At 48.9% G+C, this 16,895-nt stretch overlaps 1 protein-coding gene across 1 annotated transcript; it reads right to left on the reverse strand.

Moving 5' to 3' along the window:
* Positions 1-5,831: 5,831 nt before the first annotated feature.
* On the reverse strand, positions 5,832-12,664 carry LOC142047870 (cell surface glycoprotein CD200 receptor 1-A-like). The gene is made up of 5 exons (XM_075073206.1): positions 12,657-12,664; positions 10,787-11,046; positions 9,653-9,755; positions 8,958-8,973; positions 5,832-7,126 (listed from the first exon to the last, which is right to left on the reverse strand). The coding sequence occupies exons 1-5, from the start codon at positions 12,662-12,664 to the stop codon at positions 6,998-7,000; spliced, it is 516 nt and encodes a 171-aa protein (XP_074929307.1). The 3' UTR covers positions 5,832-6,997.
* Positions 12,665-16,895: the final 4,231 nt, after the last annotated feature.

Genomic DNA, 16,895 nt, shown 5'->3' on the forward strand with positions numbered 1-16,895 from the left:
AGGACCAGAGAAGGCAAATTTCCAGGCTGAGTTTTGTATTGATTGGTCTCTGGGCAGGTGTTGTTGGTTAGCCTTCTTCCAGGTAAAGAGACATTAACTTTAGATATCTGTTTATGCATGATGGCAATTCATTATGTTGCAAGTACCGTTCATGTGCATTTCATTTGTTTTCCTAAAGAGCGTATGTCCAACCAGTATAGATTATTCATAGATCTGTCAAAGATGTTTTTTAGTATTTGGTTTAAATTGAGATCCCTTCCCTTTATAAGTCACTTATCCTCCGCCATTCCCAAGTCAAGGGTCGTATATACTGACCCAATAGCATATCTTGAAAACTAGAGCCAATCAACAATTTTAAGCATCATTTTTGTTCTCAGTGACCCAGAATTAGTAAAGTTTGACTACATTTATTTCAGAAGCATTTTGGCTGTAGAGTAGTGTAATTGCAGACTTTGATGTAGCAAACACTGACTCCCTACAACAGAATTCCCTAGTCAGGATGTTGCTTTTATTTCTGTTTTGAAGAGCTTTCCATGCTCATTGCATACATGTGGCAGTCCTTGTAGACTTTCAGCCTTGGGAATGTTAGCAGCTCAGGCTCATTTACCTCATTACCATCAGCATGTTAGCTCATCTTCCATGCTAAAGCAGGGCTGGACCTGATCAGCATTTGGATGGGAGACCTTGAAAGAAAACCCAGTGTGCTCAGAAAGTGCTGCTGTTTAATAGATGTTACATTTCCCTCACGTCTTCACTTTCTGTCATAAAACGGTTGAATTGCTGAGCAGTTTTGTATAGCTGCTGTATTCAGCCTCAGAGATGACTTCATTGTAGTATAAGTGTAAGACTCTAGTATTTTCATTTGGAATCCTTAAGGATGAAACCCGCTGTATAAGTGTAGACTGTAGTATTTTCATTTTAAAGTTAAAGCCAACTTACAAAAGAAAGCATACTCTTAAAGGAGGCTTGAAAAGGATTTTCTTTTTAAAATTGTGCTCATATTCTTCTTTCTGGTTTATAAAGAGGGCTAAAGGTTTTTTGAGAGGAGTGATGGGAAGAGGGGGCTTACACTTTTTCTGAAACTTTTTGTATATCTGAATCCTCTAAAGTTTCAATTGTGATCTTCCCTGGTTTCCCTGGAGGCCGTTCTGGTTTCTAGTCCTGCCTGTACCAGTGCTGCAAGTGGAATCCATTTCTTACATCCCAGGATCCCAACTCTCTCCCCATCCCGTCCCCTCCCTGTGATCCATGTGTGGGGGGGAGGACTCTGTCCTCCTCCCACTGCGCTGGCGAAAGGAGCAGAATGTGGGACTGCTGGACAGCCCCATGCCCGCAGCTCCTCGGACACGGCTCTGCCGCCCCAGTCCTTCCACGCAGGGTCTCCTCCGTCTGTAAATGTACACCAACAGTCTCTCCCGGGAACCGCAGCAGGGAAAGGAGCAGAATGTGGGGCCACCAGGTGGCTGTACCATCCTCAGCCCAGCCTTGTCCTCTGGCGGGGCTGCTGTACAGATGGAGGAGACCCTGCGTGGAAGGGCTGGAGGTGGTGCAGTACAGCTGCGCCAGAGGAAGGAGGTGCTGGCGTGTTGTTCTGGTACGCCGTACCAGCTATAAATATCTTGCTGGTGATATGCCCTACTTGCACTACTGGGACTAACTTGCTTATAATCAGGCACCAGGGTTTATATACACACATTGGGAGGACTGGGCACACATCTTCTCCTTCCTTTTCTGGGCTGACTTTGGGCACAGCCCCAGACTTCTGGATCTTGAGGTTAGCCACTCTTTCCGCATCAGCTCAGTATCTAGTGCACCTTTACTGCTCACAGAAGACTTAGAAGTTTATTGTGGGCACTTCAACTGGTTCTTTTCCCTTCCCTGCTGGTCGTCCCTTGTAGGCTCATGTCTCACAGCTGCCTGGGCATTTAAGATGATATGAGCTCCACGGTGACCAGGAAGTCAGTGAGAACACAAAGTGAGGAGAGTGTGACTGATACACAAAACAAGAGGGATAAACTCTTCACAGGCAGATGGGACACATTGTTGGCATCAGCAAGGTGCTATGGAATGAGTTGCCCTGCTCAGTCATTCTGGCTGAACATTGCTTTTTGTGTATGAAAAAACATAGCTTCCCAAAGCATATGAAATGATCTTGGATCCATGCACAATGCATGCTAGACAGAGGCCACTGCAGAGTCTCAGTTTCTAGTGCAGCAGTGTTTATTTTCATTAGATAGCAAGGAACCTTTTAGGCAAGGGAGATCAGATTCGGAAAGGCCGTTCTGTACTGGAGCAAATGGAATAACTTGTACTGAATAACGTACTCGACAAAGTTAACCTCTTGTTCTGTTTGTGAATTATGTGTGAGAATCTTATTATTATTATTTGTATTACTGTGGTGCCAAGGAGCCCTAGGAACGGATCAGGACCCAGTGCGCTAGGTGCTGTACAAACACAGAACAAAAAGACTATCCCTTCCCCAAAGAGCCTATAATCTCAGTATAAGACAAGATAACAGATGGATACGGTCGGACAGAGGGGGCACTACAGGAAAATGAGACAATACTGGTCAGGATGATAGGCAGTTATCTCTGCATACCAGCTGCCTAACTGTTGTCAAGTTTTTAATAGGCATCAAGGCAAAAAGGACTCTTCAGGGTGGCTTTGAAGGAGGATAATGAGTTCATTTATGGGGAGTTTCTCCCAAGTGTGAGGGGCAGCAGGAGAGAAAGCAGGAAGGTTCTTGTTTGAAAATTTAATAAGTGGATGATGGACAGGGCCGGTGAAAGCACTAGGCAAACTAGGCAGCTGCCTAGGGCATGCCCGAAAAGCGGTGCCTAAAAATAGGACCAGATAGCAATCAAGACGCAGGCTGCAGATCACAGACTGTAGGGGGGCATAGATAAGACCCACACCCCCAATGAATTGCCCTTGGACTCCTGCTATTTAGAAAGCCAGAGAAGTCCTTTGATTAGATCGCAGACTATAGGGAGGAGGACGTGATAAGAACCATGCTCCCAGTGAATTGCTCCCCGACTCCTGTCTCCTGCCATTTAGAAAACCAGGGAAGTCCTTTGATTGTGAATCGATAATTGTACAGATTGCTGTGTTAGTAGGTACATTATTACAGTACTAGCTCCTCTGTATTGTAGATTGCACAGCACCAGACAGAAGGAGAGTGGAGCAGCTTGCAGCGGGAAATGTAAGACCCACCCCCGCTGGGGCTGAGCTGTGCTGTCAGTGTGATGCAAGCAGGCCCAGCTTGCAGGTGGCATGCTCCTCGGAGAGCGGGCTCCAGGTTTTCCAGGGCAGAGGCTCTGCTCCCTGGGGAGAGAAGAGAGGGAGGCTGCGGCTGGCAGCTCTGTGGGCTCTCTTGGATAGAGAGGTGGCTAAGCCCCTTTAATCCACCTCCCTGCGCCCCAGCTTTCTATCCTCCTGACCCTGCTTTGGCATGAGGGTCGTGCACTCTCTGCCTTCACAGTCCTGTCTGCCCCACGCCCCCCTACTGGAACAAGAGCCCAGCATTCAACTGCCCAGCGCGGGCACAGGATGGACTCGTGAAGGCAAAGCAGGCTACATGCTCCCATTGTCCTGTTGCAAGTGCACTTGGCCCACTGCTGCTGCATGCGAGAGACTGGAGAGGAAAGTGCCCAGTTCACCTTGCAGCTCTTTGAATCCTACTCCACCCGCCACCCCCCTCCACACCCAAACCTAGTCTGCTTCCCTTCCACTACCCAGCCAAACCCGAACACCCACTGACCAAACCTGGTCTGCTTCCCTTCCCCACCTAACCCAATACCCCACAGACTCAACCTGGTCTGCTTCCCTTCTGCTCCCCAGACAAACCCAGTCCCCCACTGACCCAAACCCAGTCTGCTTCCTTCTCCTCCAGGCCAAACTTGAACCATCACTGACTGAATCTGGCCTGCTTCCCTTCCCCTCCCCAGCCAAACCTGAACCCCCACTTACCGAACCCGGTGTGCTTCCCTTGCCCGTGGAAAAATAAATTCTAAATTATAATGTGTTACTCTGTGACAGTGTATTGTGTATAATGTACATGGTTTATTTTAAGATCCATGCTATGCTGTGCAAAGTGAAAACAATAACAATGTCAGCACTGTCAGGTTATTCATTTATTCTCATTAAATATGTAGACTAAATAATTAAATTAATAATTTTTCAAGCTGAACATGTATTAATTCTAATGAACAATGCCACATTATGCAGTATTCATTTTTGAAAATTTTTAGTAAGCAATACTGGGTGGGGGGTGGGTGGACGCAAGGTGTAAGTTTTGCCTAGGTTGCAAAATATCCTTGCACCAGCCCTGATGATGGAGACTGGCATCATGGGCCGAGTGGAGGCAAGAGTTGACCTCTCAATAGCAAATGAGAAATAGGCCATGAAGGGCCTTGGAAGTAAAGGTTTGTCTTAAATTAATTCACCATTCAAAATTCTTTGCCAAATACTTTCTGTGAATCATTCTTAGTCTAGATTGCATGGATTGTTTATGTGAGTACTTAGCATTCGATCACTCTAGTTATAACTGAACACATCATATAGAGTTACTTCTCTTTCCTTACTGGTTAAACATAACTCTTAGGGCAGGTCTACACTATGGGGTTAAGTCGACATAAGTTACACAATTCCAGCTATGTCAATAACATAGCTGGAGTTGATGTAGCTTAGGTCAACTTACTGCAGTGTCTACGCTATGCTGGGTTGACAGGAGATGCTCTCCCATCGACTTTACCTTCGGGTGGAATACTAGATTTGATGGGAGAGCAATCTGTGAGATATATGAGAAGGACAAGAATAATGTCATTTGATTTAGTGTTTGTTTTTTAACTGAAAATTTAGATATTGCAGATACTGTTGAGCCATCAGAAGTGCTGGCACAAAGAACATCTGTTCCATCAGTCACTTTTTCAGTTAGTTGTTTACCTTTTGAGATATGTGAGAAAAAACAGTCTGCAATACTCTGTGAGAAAAATCAGTTTGTTTAATAGCAGCAAGAGACTGGGCCTGGAAAAAATTAAATTGATGTAGTCGAGAACATGAAGGTGTCTGAATAATTCCAGAAAGGCCTAACAAAACTAGGTAACTTGGCAACAGGCTGGCAGGTGGAATCCAATATAGACACATGCAAGGTAGTGTACATTGAAAGAAGCAATCTGCTATACACTGCTGGACAACAGGGGGAAAAAAATTGGTCTTGTTGACAATGCAGTGAGGGTGACTGCTCAACAGCCAGTGGCGGGCAAAAAGGGAATGAATCTCTGGCTATATTAAGACAGCAACAGATCATTATGACAGCATCACTTCCATGATGACTGGGACTTTCAATGAAGCCCAGAGGAGTTTGGTGGCCATGTCCCAATCTATTGGGAGTTGGGTGCTAAACTCTTTTATGTTCCTGGGAAATTCCAAGTCCAAGGTACTCCCTCACTGTGAATTCAGTGTCCAGCTCTGGCCACCTCCATGCAAAAAGGAAACATCAGAAATGGAGAAGGGCAACAGGTGTGTTTACGAGATTGAGGAGTGGGGTAGCTCTTCCAAAGGAGGAAAGGTTTGAGTCTAGGGCTGTTTACAGCAGCTTGAAAAGGAGACCAATAGAGAGCCATGTTTCTCTCAACCAGGAGGGTCACAAAAGGCTATCGGGGGATCACGAACGGTTGAAAATTGTATTACAGTCAAAAGCAAAGAAAATCTTCTCTCTCTCTTCCTCCTCCTCCTCTCCTTCTACCCCCATCCCCGGCCCGCACACTTCTACCCTTCAAGGTCAGGTGGCCTCTGTCAACTTCTCAATAAGTACACACAAACAGATCATACAGGCTTAGCATTAATACATTTTTTACTTCCATTTATAGTACAGTAAAGAGGTCATGAAATTTTTTGACTTCAAATAAGGGCTCATCCACCCAATAAGGTTGAGAAACACTGGTAGAGAGGACAACTGCCTTGTCCTTTTTATCTCTGTCCATAAGGATAAACATTTTATATGAAGTAAATTAACCTTGTGTAGCAATTATATTTAGACAAAATAGCTTAATAAGATTCAAGGAAAGGTTTCAGCATATAATTGAAACCATCCTCTGCAATTAACATTAGCTAAAATAAATATAAGAGCCAGCAAGTCTTATGTGTCAAGACAAACTGAGTACTAGCTGAGGACAGGAAGAAATTACCTTGACATGATCCATTATTGCACAATCCCAGTAGACGCATTATTGATGTTTTGCTTCTTTTTCTGAAACATTTGGCATTGGCCACTGTTAGAAACAGAGTAATGGAATATGTTAATGCCTGTGCTTCCTGAAGGAGGAGATTCCACCAGTGGAAAACTCCTGAGAATGACTTGTAAGTACAAACTATAGAAAACATTTTGTGTTCAATGGGAGATCTGACCAGTTATTCAGCATGTCTGTGAACCATCTTCCTACCCAATGGACCTCCTCAACAGATAGTGCTGCTTCTCAGGATTGGATGGATAAGAAGATACTCTGTTGATTAAAATCTATCTCCCATCCCAGCTGATTTATCCTCTATTGAACCAATGCCCTTACGATTACAGTAGACTTGCAGTTGGTCAGTGGCTGTTTCACTCTACTCCCCCTCCCAAGGGGGCACAGAACTAATGCCTAGAAGCGAATGTCAGATTTTTGGATTGCTGAAGTCAGGACAACCAGGTGGGACCTGTGAGCACAAGAGCTGTCCATGGTGAAACCAGTGGCAGCAGGTCACTCCGTCCTTCACAGTGCTACTCAGTTCCCAGGATGGGGAGACAAAAAGGGAAAGAGGAAATGAGAGGAATTGATCAGCAAGCAGATATGTTTGGAGGCACCCAGTGGCTATGCAGATCCTTGCTTCCCAGAATCCCATGAGGAAAGTGTTTGGTGATGGAGATCCTCTTCTGGAAGGAATCAAGTATCATTAATCTTCCCTGCAACCTGCTCCCCTTCTTCACACAGGTGGTGAGTCGGGCCCAGGTGGATTCTCACGTTGCTGACTGGAGCCCTAGTGGGAGGTTTTCACTCACTGTTACTTCATACACTGTGTTGTAGATCACATTTTCCTTCTGCAAATAGCTGGCATAGGGCTCAAACTCCTGCTGCTCATTACTATCCTAGTAAACCAAAGGCCATAATCATGAGCACAAGGACTGGATTCGTTTGGAAATAAAGTTATTTCTGGACTCTTAAAAAGTCTGAACTGATCAACAACATGTTTCCCCTCCCCTAAACGTCAGAAACGCAGGGAGCAGGGCTCCATGGATATCTGAATGATCACAGGCTGATGCTATGGAAACAGCTGATGGCAGGTCTGCCTTACAGATAGAGCCATCAAGAGGCACCATGGTCTAGTACCTAGCACAATGGAATGGGGCGCAAAACTGGGATCAATGCCTGGTTCTGTCACTGACCTGCTGAGTGAACTGGAGATGTTCACTTCTGTTTTCTCATCAATGCTCTTTCTCTCTGACCTATTTGGACTATAAGATCTTTGGGGACGGCCTCTCACTATGTCTTTGTACAATACTGAGCAAAATGGGGCCCTGATTTCAGTTGATGCCTAGAGGTTCTATTGCAAACAAGTAATAAATAATAAACCAGGCTAAAGCTGCAAAATAAGGTTAAGTTCCAATCTGTGCTAATGAGGATTTCATGATGTGGCAGCAAAAACAATCAATCGTATATAGGCTCCTAAATGCCCAAATGCCTTTTGAAAATGAGACTGAGGCTCCTCAATCAGTTAGATGTTGCAACGCTGAGGGCAGAAATGCCTCAATACCTTTACAAATCTGGGCCTAAGTGACTTGCTCAAAGTCACCACAGGAAGTGTGTGGTAGATGAAGGAATTGACCTTAGTTCACTAGACCCCATGGCTAGCACTCTAAGCACTGACCTGTCTTCCCTGTCCTGTCCTTAGTCAGCTCACCTGAACTGTAACATGTTTTGATCACATCAAAGCTAATTATTGTTAAAGTGTGGGTCTGACTCTCAGTTTCACTAAGGACTCTTTACACTGCTCTGGCCATAACGGCACCTTAAAGAGTATGTAAATTACAGATCTGGCCATTCAGGACATAGTGCCTTTTTCAGATTCACAGTCCATTTTATTACATGACAGCTTTCCTTTTGTAAATTAAAAAAAAAGTTGCTTCTTATTTAGAGCAATAAGAAAAACTTTCAAAACAACCCCCTCCTCCAGCCACTTTGCTGTAAAATCACTAGCTATATCACAGTTATACTCAGCACAGCTCTTCCTGGCATGATCGGGGGAATTGTCAGAGCTGCTGCTTTTTGAGTTTGAGTCTTGACTGTGGCAGTGCACTACAGGCACATGTTATAAGTCCAAATCTTAGTATTTGGAGTGCAGACGGACTCTGTCCTGCTTTTGTCAAGCAACAGTTTGTGGAACAATTGCACCTGCAAAAAGCAGGGATAGCCAAAATATGACAGCTTCCCTTAATATATAAAACTGTTCCCAGTTACTTTGGCAGCACATCTTGGATTTAATGACGTCTGACTTACATCCTCTTCCTTACCTGCATGTTGTGTGTGGGAGCAGTCTCAGGGATTTTGGGTTAACAACAAATTCTATGGAGGGGAAAAGAGGAAAAAAGGACCGAAAAAAGTACAACAAATTCTACCTTCAGTGTTAGGCTGGGCCACTAAGACCACACATCTTGGAGCACGAGGACCCTGCTATTGAGAGAGTCTGTAATCCACAACTGATGAACCCCTTCTTCCTCAAGTCATCAAGAAGGAGGCTAAATGTCATCTCTCAGATCCTTCCCTGGGTGGCTCTTGACTCTGATGTTTTGATCTCCTGACTACGTTTGTGAAATCCCTACTCCTGCCTGTGGGAGCCCCGAGCCCATTGGGGGAGCAGAATAGCGGAGACAAGGTCCTCTGCAGGGATCAGAGCTTTGCCCTGAGTAAGCTTTACTCTACATGAACTAATCCCCTTCTGAGGGAGGAGGAGGAGGACATGAGGCTAAGCAGTTGGAGCTTGGACTAGGGGGGGAGAGGACCTGAGTGAGGGGTTCTCCTGGAATACCACCGACCCTAGGAAAAGAACGTCCCAGTTACAAATTGTCAATATTTAAATACAATGCTCCCTGCTGCTTTACCTTGGAACTGCATCCCTCTGACTCGTTTAAGCAAGGTCTGATGGAACTGAAGTGCAGCTCCAGCCAGCAGCGTCCCTCACGCAACAAAGGAATAAAGATTCTGCTGCTTGATTCAGCTTTATTAACCTTCTAACAGGACAGTTGTGCTCTGTCCTCCAGAGCTGGGTGATATCTGTTTGGTAGGGAAACCGATCCCTCAAGGTGCTGGCTCAAAGAAGCAAATTGAGAGATTCTGTAGTATGTAGAGAACAACTTCTACTTTGCCAGCTCTCCGTACTGACAGGAAGCTTCCCTGGAGTCAGGAGGTGGCATCTTGTGTGTCCCATTGCCTCCTCCTCCACCAGTGTATCATTCACTTAGATACATTGTGCCTCTTTGTGCCACATCATGCCACATCCTGGGTGACTGTGACAGAATCAGAGCTGCTTGGATGTCATCTGATCTGATATCAAATAACACCTTAAATTTCCTCTCAGCTCTAGACAAACTGATTCCTTAGTGACATATCATACATACCTGCCACAGTGGAGCTTACAGAGGAAAACGAAAACCAGAATGAAGAAGATGCCCAGGAGACCAGCACAGATGGCAGAATGTCGAAGAAACATGTTTCCATTGTCTAATAAGAGAGAATCATGATTTTCTAAATAGGGAGAATCACCATTTCAGTTATTTCCTCACTGATCAATTTCTTTATTGTGTCCACCTGAGGATCACAAGGTGCTTTAAACATTAATTATACCTCACAGCCTGCCTGTAAAATAAATAGTATCCTCACTTGACAGAAGGAGAAACTGAGGCAAAGAGGTTAAATAGCTTGTCCAAGGTCATGCCTGGAGATTTCAATCTGGAAATGGAACCATATCTGCTAATTGCCAATCATGCATTATAACTACTAGATCATGATGCTCTGAAGGACTCTTCATATCTCACCATTCAAGCTATCTCCTATATGACTTCAGAGCAAAAGAGCACGGAAAATTAATAAAATAGTCCAAATAACGGACATTTACTGTTCAGGTGCTCTTTCTAGAATGTGCTCTCCTCCCCTCCTCCTTTCACAATCCTGGTGGCAGGATTTGTATTTGCATCCCAAAAATTTTTGTTTATGCTTCTCTTTCAGTTGAACGTCTTGTCCATAGCAGCAAGTGACAATTGTGACTCAGGTCCCATCAATGCCTTCCCACTCCCAATAAAGTACCATAGCCCTGCCCCAGAGGGAGCACCTCCAGAGAGGGAGTAGGATAGTTGAGTCTTCATGGCCCAAGTCATGATATCACATAAGTCACTGACTCTTGGTCTCTACCAAGCTGGGCCAAGTGTGCTCTGGTGATGTCACTGTGAAAGGCTCCATAGCCATTGAACAGCCCCCTAACTGACCCAGTCCCCTAGGCTAGACATTTGTATGGAAAGGAGATAAGAAAAAGGGCCCACTTCAGTCTTAAATTGTAGAGAGTATTTCTGCAGCCTTCATAGATTTCCCTCCCTAGACATTTTCTGAACCACCTGGAATGGTGAGCTGAATTTGCAAGCTCCCTGCCATACCCTCTCCAGTCTCACTAATATTTGTTGGAGCTGGTGAACAGAGGAGCACATAGTTTATCAGCTAGAAATGAAGACTAAATAGAGAGAAGAGATGTGTTCTCTTACCTGATGGGCATTCCTTGGATTGGCTCGTGTTCCAAGCCGGATGAGACACCAGGCAGGTTATACTGGTCTCTCTGGGTCTGTATATACTGAGCACAGTCACTGTCCCATCTGTGTGATTTTCAAGCTCAGTCCTGGAATCTCCATTTGGGTCCCAAGAGATCTGTGCAGCTGGTTTCCCTGCAGCTGCCTTGCACACAGCGGTCCCATTACTGTCACAGGTCAAGGTCACTTCAGGAGTGTAATAAGCCTCTGTCCCAAATCTGGACCTTAGCGTCCAAAATCTGGGTGCTTAGCATGAACCTCCAAGCTTAATTACCAGCTTGGATCTTATCTCGCTGCCACCAATCAGGATTCTGAGTACCTGATAAACTCTCTGGTCTCCCCAAACCTTTCCCTGGGGGACCCCCAAGACTCAGATGCCCTGAGCCTCCAACAAAGGGAAATAACCCACTTCCCTTCCTGCTCTTTACTTCCTCCCAGATTTTCCCGCCCTGGGGATACTAGGAGATTTCCCTGCTTCAATCCCTTGAAACACAAAACAGAGAGGACGATTTACCTTTCCCCCTCCTTCTTCCCCCCCCTCCCAGTCTTTCCCTCAGAGAGACAGTACTCCTGGCACAGAGATTCCTATCCCCTTGCCTTAACTAGGAAAAGAAAATCCAACAAGTTTTAAAAAGAAAGCTTTATATAAAAAAGAAAGAAAAAACACATGACATGATCACTGCATCAAGATGACATAACACAGGGCTATTGCTTAAAAGAAAATATGAATAATCAGCCTTATTCAAAAAGATATCCAATTTAAACATTCCAGCAACTCCACACATGTAAATACAAAATACAATATAAACCTATTGCTTTTCCTTTTGTACTCACAACTTGGGAACAGAAGGGTAGAAAGAAGCTTGGAGATAGAAAAAAAAGCTCTTCCCTCATAGCCGAGAGAAAACAAACAGGCAGAACAAAGACAAAACACACCCAGAAGTTCCCTCCCTCACTTTGAAAAATCCGGTTTCCTGATTGGTCCTCTGGTCAGGTGTTTGGTTCCCTTTGTTAACCCTTTACAGGTAAAAGAAACATTAACCCTTAGCTATCTGTTTATGACTCTGTGTGATTTTCAAGCTCAGTCCTGGAATCTCTATTTGGGTCCCAAGAGATCTGTGCAGCTGGTTTCCCTACAGCTGCCTTGCACACAGCGGTCCCATTACTGTCACAGGTCAAGGTCACTTCAGGAGGGACTGCAGGACAGGAGAAAGAGGAAAGAGTTGAAGTTAGTTTGCAGCACATGGGATGGTAACTTTCCTCATTCCTATACAAGAAGAACATCGCAGAAAGAGGAGAATGGGAGTGAAGACAGTATTCCAATAAATAGCAAATACCTGCTACAACAAAATAGCTAACGCGGAGTCCTTATAGCTCTTGAAATAGGAGTATCCCTTGGATGAGAAGGTGAGTGGAAACTTTAGGTGTACCATTTGGACTACCATAGATAATATCCCAAGACATGGCTTTGGGGAAATGAAGTACCCTCTCTTCACATGGCAATTTATCCTAGTTCAGTTTGAGACATATAAGCTCTCATACACCCTCTGCTGTCGAGTTGGAACATAAACAAAAGAAAAGAACCTGTATCACTTCAGAACTAGAGAATATTGAGGGCTGAAGTGGGAAGTAGGAAAAACAGCAGAGAGGAGGAAGGCTGGGAGCCACAATAAGCAGAGGTGCATTCCTGTAGGCCCTTTCCTTCAACTGTTTTGATTGGCCAAGTTTCCCAGCTCCAGCCCACAAAGTGAATGGCTGGAACCAAGAACTCATCTATCACCCAAGTTCCCCTGCATTGTCTTATTGTCATGACTCCTAACAATCTCACCCACTCATGTCGGTTTTCTCAGGGATAGTGTGTAGAAATGGGCCTGAATCCAAAACCCCGTATCCACAAAGTTCAGCTCTGGATCCTGATCTACAGTTTGTGTCATCTGCTGCTGATCTCCGGTAGTAGTTAACACAGGGGTGTGTGTATATTTCTTATCCTTGGTGTGTCTTTGTCTCTCTCTTCCCCTCTGTTTTAGCTGATTTTGCAGTAGTAAATTCTTATGGTTATATCATTTAATGTAATCTTCCCAAAATTCTCTGGGCAACTTTCAGTATTCTGATCTAGTTACTGCCCTCGTGTCAGGGGGGTCACCACAGTTGTCATCCTTTGCTGTGCACAAGATGTAAGCAGAGTCAGGATGAGCTGTACCCTGACATCTGTTGGTGAATTATGGGAAGCGTGGAAAGAATGTCCGGAATGTGAAGTCTCAAATATTTGCATAGGCACACCCAGCAAGGAGCCAGCAAGGAGTCTGGGAATGGGTATTTTGACATTTCTGGGATCCCCAATTTCTTCATTATTGGGGCAGGATAAATAAAGTGTTGCCACCTGATTATGTGAATGAGGAACTACGAGACTGCTTTATAACAGAAATGTCTCAATATAAATTAAATGACACTTGCTAGACCAGGGACATGGGTTCCAAAACCCAGTGAATTGGGAGAGGTTGGGGATAGGTATCTGTGCCTGGTGGTGCAGTCTCCTTATGGAGCTAGAAGCACCAGTTCCACCCCCTCCTCTCTCCACTGTGGAATGTCAGAGTTGATTTTTTTTTATTCCCTTAAGACTCTAGATACAGGTTGCTGAGCTGAACTCACTTTGGGCTAATATTGCACTAGCACTGGGGCTCCCCTACTATGTGCTGAGATCACTAAGAGCTGAAATCACAAAAGAGCTGAAATTACTGAGCTGGGAGCACTGAGTGCTGTGCTAACTAGCGGGGGAGCCTGAAGCTGTACTGTGGAACAGAGCAGCTGGGGGAGTGGAGCAGTTCATGGGGATGGCTGGAGCAGATCGTGGGACAGCTGGTGGAGTGGAGCGGCTGGCAGAGAGGAGTAGCTGTGGGACATGTGGAGCAGCCCATAGAGCGAGTGGAGCTGAGCAGTTTGCAGGGACAACAGGAGCAGCTCACGAGGCAGCTGGTGGAGCGGAGCGGAGCGGTTTGTGAGGACGGCCGGAGGAGCAGAATGGAGCAGCTGGTAAGGTGGAAGCAGAACCCACTGAGAGGGAGGGCAGTTGGCCCTGGACCACGTAAGGTGCCCCTTTTCACCCAGGCTGGAGGGAGGGACCTCTGCAGATAGACTCTTGAATTCTGGGGTGGCATTGACCAGAGACTTTTGGGTTGTTGGACTTTGGAGTAATTGTATGTAAGACCCTAAAGGGAAAAAGACTGCCAAATGTACTTGGGGGTGGTTATGGTTTGTGTTATAACTCTGTTTGTGGTGTTTCTCCAATGGGATGCCGCATTGATTCCTTCCTTTTATTAAAAAGATTTTGCTACATTCAGACTCCGTGCTTGCGAGAGGGGAAGTATTGCCTCCTAGAGGCACCCAGGAGGCGGTGATATGTAAGTGTCCCAGGTCACGGGGTGGGGGCTTGAGTGGGTTATGCATGGTGTTATTGAAACGGAAGCCCTGGATACTGAACCTTGTTGCTGCCAACTCAGAGGGGCAGAAGGGTTACATTTTTGGGGGCTCGTCCGGGATCCCTGGGTCAGTACCCCTCGCAAGCACCTGTTGAGTGTTCCACCTTAGCTTGAGGGGTCCTGCCCATGGGACCCCTAACCCTAGCTCCAGGGGCCCCACCCTTGGGGCCCCTAACCTAAGCTCCAGGGGCCCCACCCATGGGACCCCTAACCCTAGCTCCAGTGGCCTTTTCCTTGGGTCCCCTAACCTTAGCTCCAGGGGCCCCTCCCTTGGGACCCCTAACCCTAGCTCCAGGGGCCCCGCCCTTGGGACCCCTATCCCTAGCTCCAGGGGCCCCGCCCGTGGGACCCCTAACCCTAGCTCCAGGGGCCCCGCCCATGGGACCCCTTACCCTAGCTGCAGCGGCTCAGCCAATGGGAACTCTAACCCTAGCCCCAGGGGCCCTGACCATGGGACCCCTAACCCTTTCACCAAGGGCCCTACCCTTAGGGCCTCTAACCCTAGCCCCAGGGGCCCTGCCCATGGGACCTGTATCCCAAGCTCCAGGGGCCCTGCCCATGGGAACCCGTATCGCAAGCTCCAGGGGCCCTGCCCATGGGACCCATATCTCTAGCTCCATGGGCCCTGCCCTTAGGGCCCCTAACTCTAGCTCCAGGGGCCCCGCCTGTGGGACCCCTATCCCTAGCTCCAGGGGCCCCGCCCGTGGGACCCCTATCCCTAGCTCCAGGGGCCCCGCCCGTGGGACCCCTATCCCTAGCTGTAGTGGCTCAGCCAATGGGAACTCTAACCCTAGCCCCAGGGGCCCTGACCATGGGACCCCTAACCCTTTCACCAAGGGCCCTACCCTTAGGGCCCCTCACCCTAGCCCCAGGGGTCCTCTCCATGGGACCCCTAACACCAGCGTCCCCGCCCTTAGGGCCCCCTAACACCAGTGGCCCCGCCCTTAGGGCCCCCTCACCCTAGCTCCAGGCGCGATGCCCTTAGGGCCCCTCACCCTAGCTCCAGGGGTCCTCCCCATGGGACCCCTAAACCTAGCCCCAGGGGCCCCGCCCTTAGGGCCCCCTAACCCTAGCCCCAGGGGCCCCGCCCGTGGGGCCCCTCACCCTAGCTCCAGGGGCTGTGCCCTTAGGGCCCCCTAACCCTAGCTCCAGGGGCCCCACCCATGGGACCCCTGACCTAAGCTCCAGGGGCCCCACCCATGGGACCCCTGACCTAAGCTCCAGGGGCCCTGCCCATGGGACCCCTGACCCTTTCACGAAAGGCCCTACCCTTAGGGCCTCTAACCCTAGCCCCAGGGGCCCCGCCCGTGGGACCCCTATCCCTAGCTCCAGGGGCCCCGCCCGTGGGAACACTAATCCTAGCCCCAGGGGTCCTGACCATGGGACCCCTAACCCTTTCACCAAGGGCCCTACCCTTAGGGCCCCTCCCCATGGGACCCCTAACCCCAGCGGCCCCACCCTTAGGGCCCCCTAACCCTAGCCCCAGCGGCCCCGCCCTTAGGGCCCCCTCACCCTAGCCCCAGGGGCCCTGCCCGTGGGACCCCTCACCCTAGCCCCAGGGGCCCTGCCCTTTGGGCCTCTAACCCTAGCCCCAGGGGCCCTGCCCATGGGGCCCCTCACTCTAGCTCCAGGCGCGATGTCCTTAGGGCCCCTCACCCTAGCTCCAGGGGTCCTCCCCATGGGCCCCCTAACCCTAGCCCCAGGGGCCCTGCCCGTGGGGCCCCTCACCCTAGCTCCAGGGGCCATGCCCTTAGGGCCCCCTAACCCTAGCTCCAGGGGCCGAACTCTTAGGGCCCCCTAACCCTAGCCTCAGGGGCCCCGCCCATGGGACCCCTGACCCAAGCTCCAGGGCCCTGCCCTTAGGGCCCCTATCCCTAGCACCAGGGGCCCTGACCATGGGACCCCTAACCCTTTCACCAAGGGCCCTACCCTTAGGGCCTCTAACCCTAGCTCCAGGGGCCCTGCCCTTAGGGCCCCCTAACTCTAGCCCCAGGGGCCCCGCCCGTGGGACCCCTATCCGTAGCTCCAGGGGCCCAGCCAATGGGAACTCTAACCCTAGCCCCAGGGGTCCTGACCATGGGACCCCTAAACCTTTCACCAAGGGCCCTACCCTTAGGGCCCCTCACCCTAGCCCAAGGGGTCGTCCCCATAGGACCCCTAACCCCAGCGGCCCCGCCCTTAGGGCCCCCTCACCCTAGCCCCAGGGGCCCCGCCCTTGGGACCCCTCACCCTAGCCCCAGGGGCCCTGCCCTTTGGGCCTCTAACCCTAGCCCCAGGGGCGCTGCCCTTTGGGCCTCTAACCCTAGCCCCAGGGGCGCTGCCCATGGGGCCCCTAACCCTAGCCCCAGGGGCGCTGCCCTTAGGGCCCCTCACCCTAGCTCCAGGGGTCCTCCCCATGGGACCCCTAACCCTGGGCCCAGGGGCCCCGCCCTTAGGGCCCCCTAACCCTAGCCCCAGGGGCCCCGCCCGTGGGGCCCCTCACCCTAGCTCCAGGCACCGTGCCCTTAGGGCCCCCTAATCCTGGCCCCAGGGGCCCTGCCCATGGGAACCCTAACCCTGTCTCCAGGGGCCCTGCCCTTAGGGCTCCTAAC

The sequence above is a fragment of the Chelonoidis abingdonii genome, chromosome 1 (assembly GCF_003597395.2).
Source record: "Chelonoidis abingdonii isolate Lonesome George chromosome 1, CheloAbing_2.0, whole genome shotgun sequence".
NCBI classification, from domain to species: Eukaryota; Metazoa; Chordata; order Testudines; family Testudinidae; genus Chelonoidis; species Chelonoidis abingdonii.

Excerpts from the sequence above, each read along its gene's own strand:
- LOC142047870 (XM_075073206.1), bottom strand. Across the intron at positions 9,756-10,786 it reads ATCCAAGGAATGCCCATCAG|ACAATGGAAACATGTTTCTT; the intron begins GTAAGAGAACAC and ends CTCTCTTATTAG.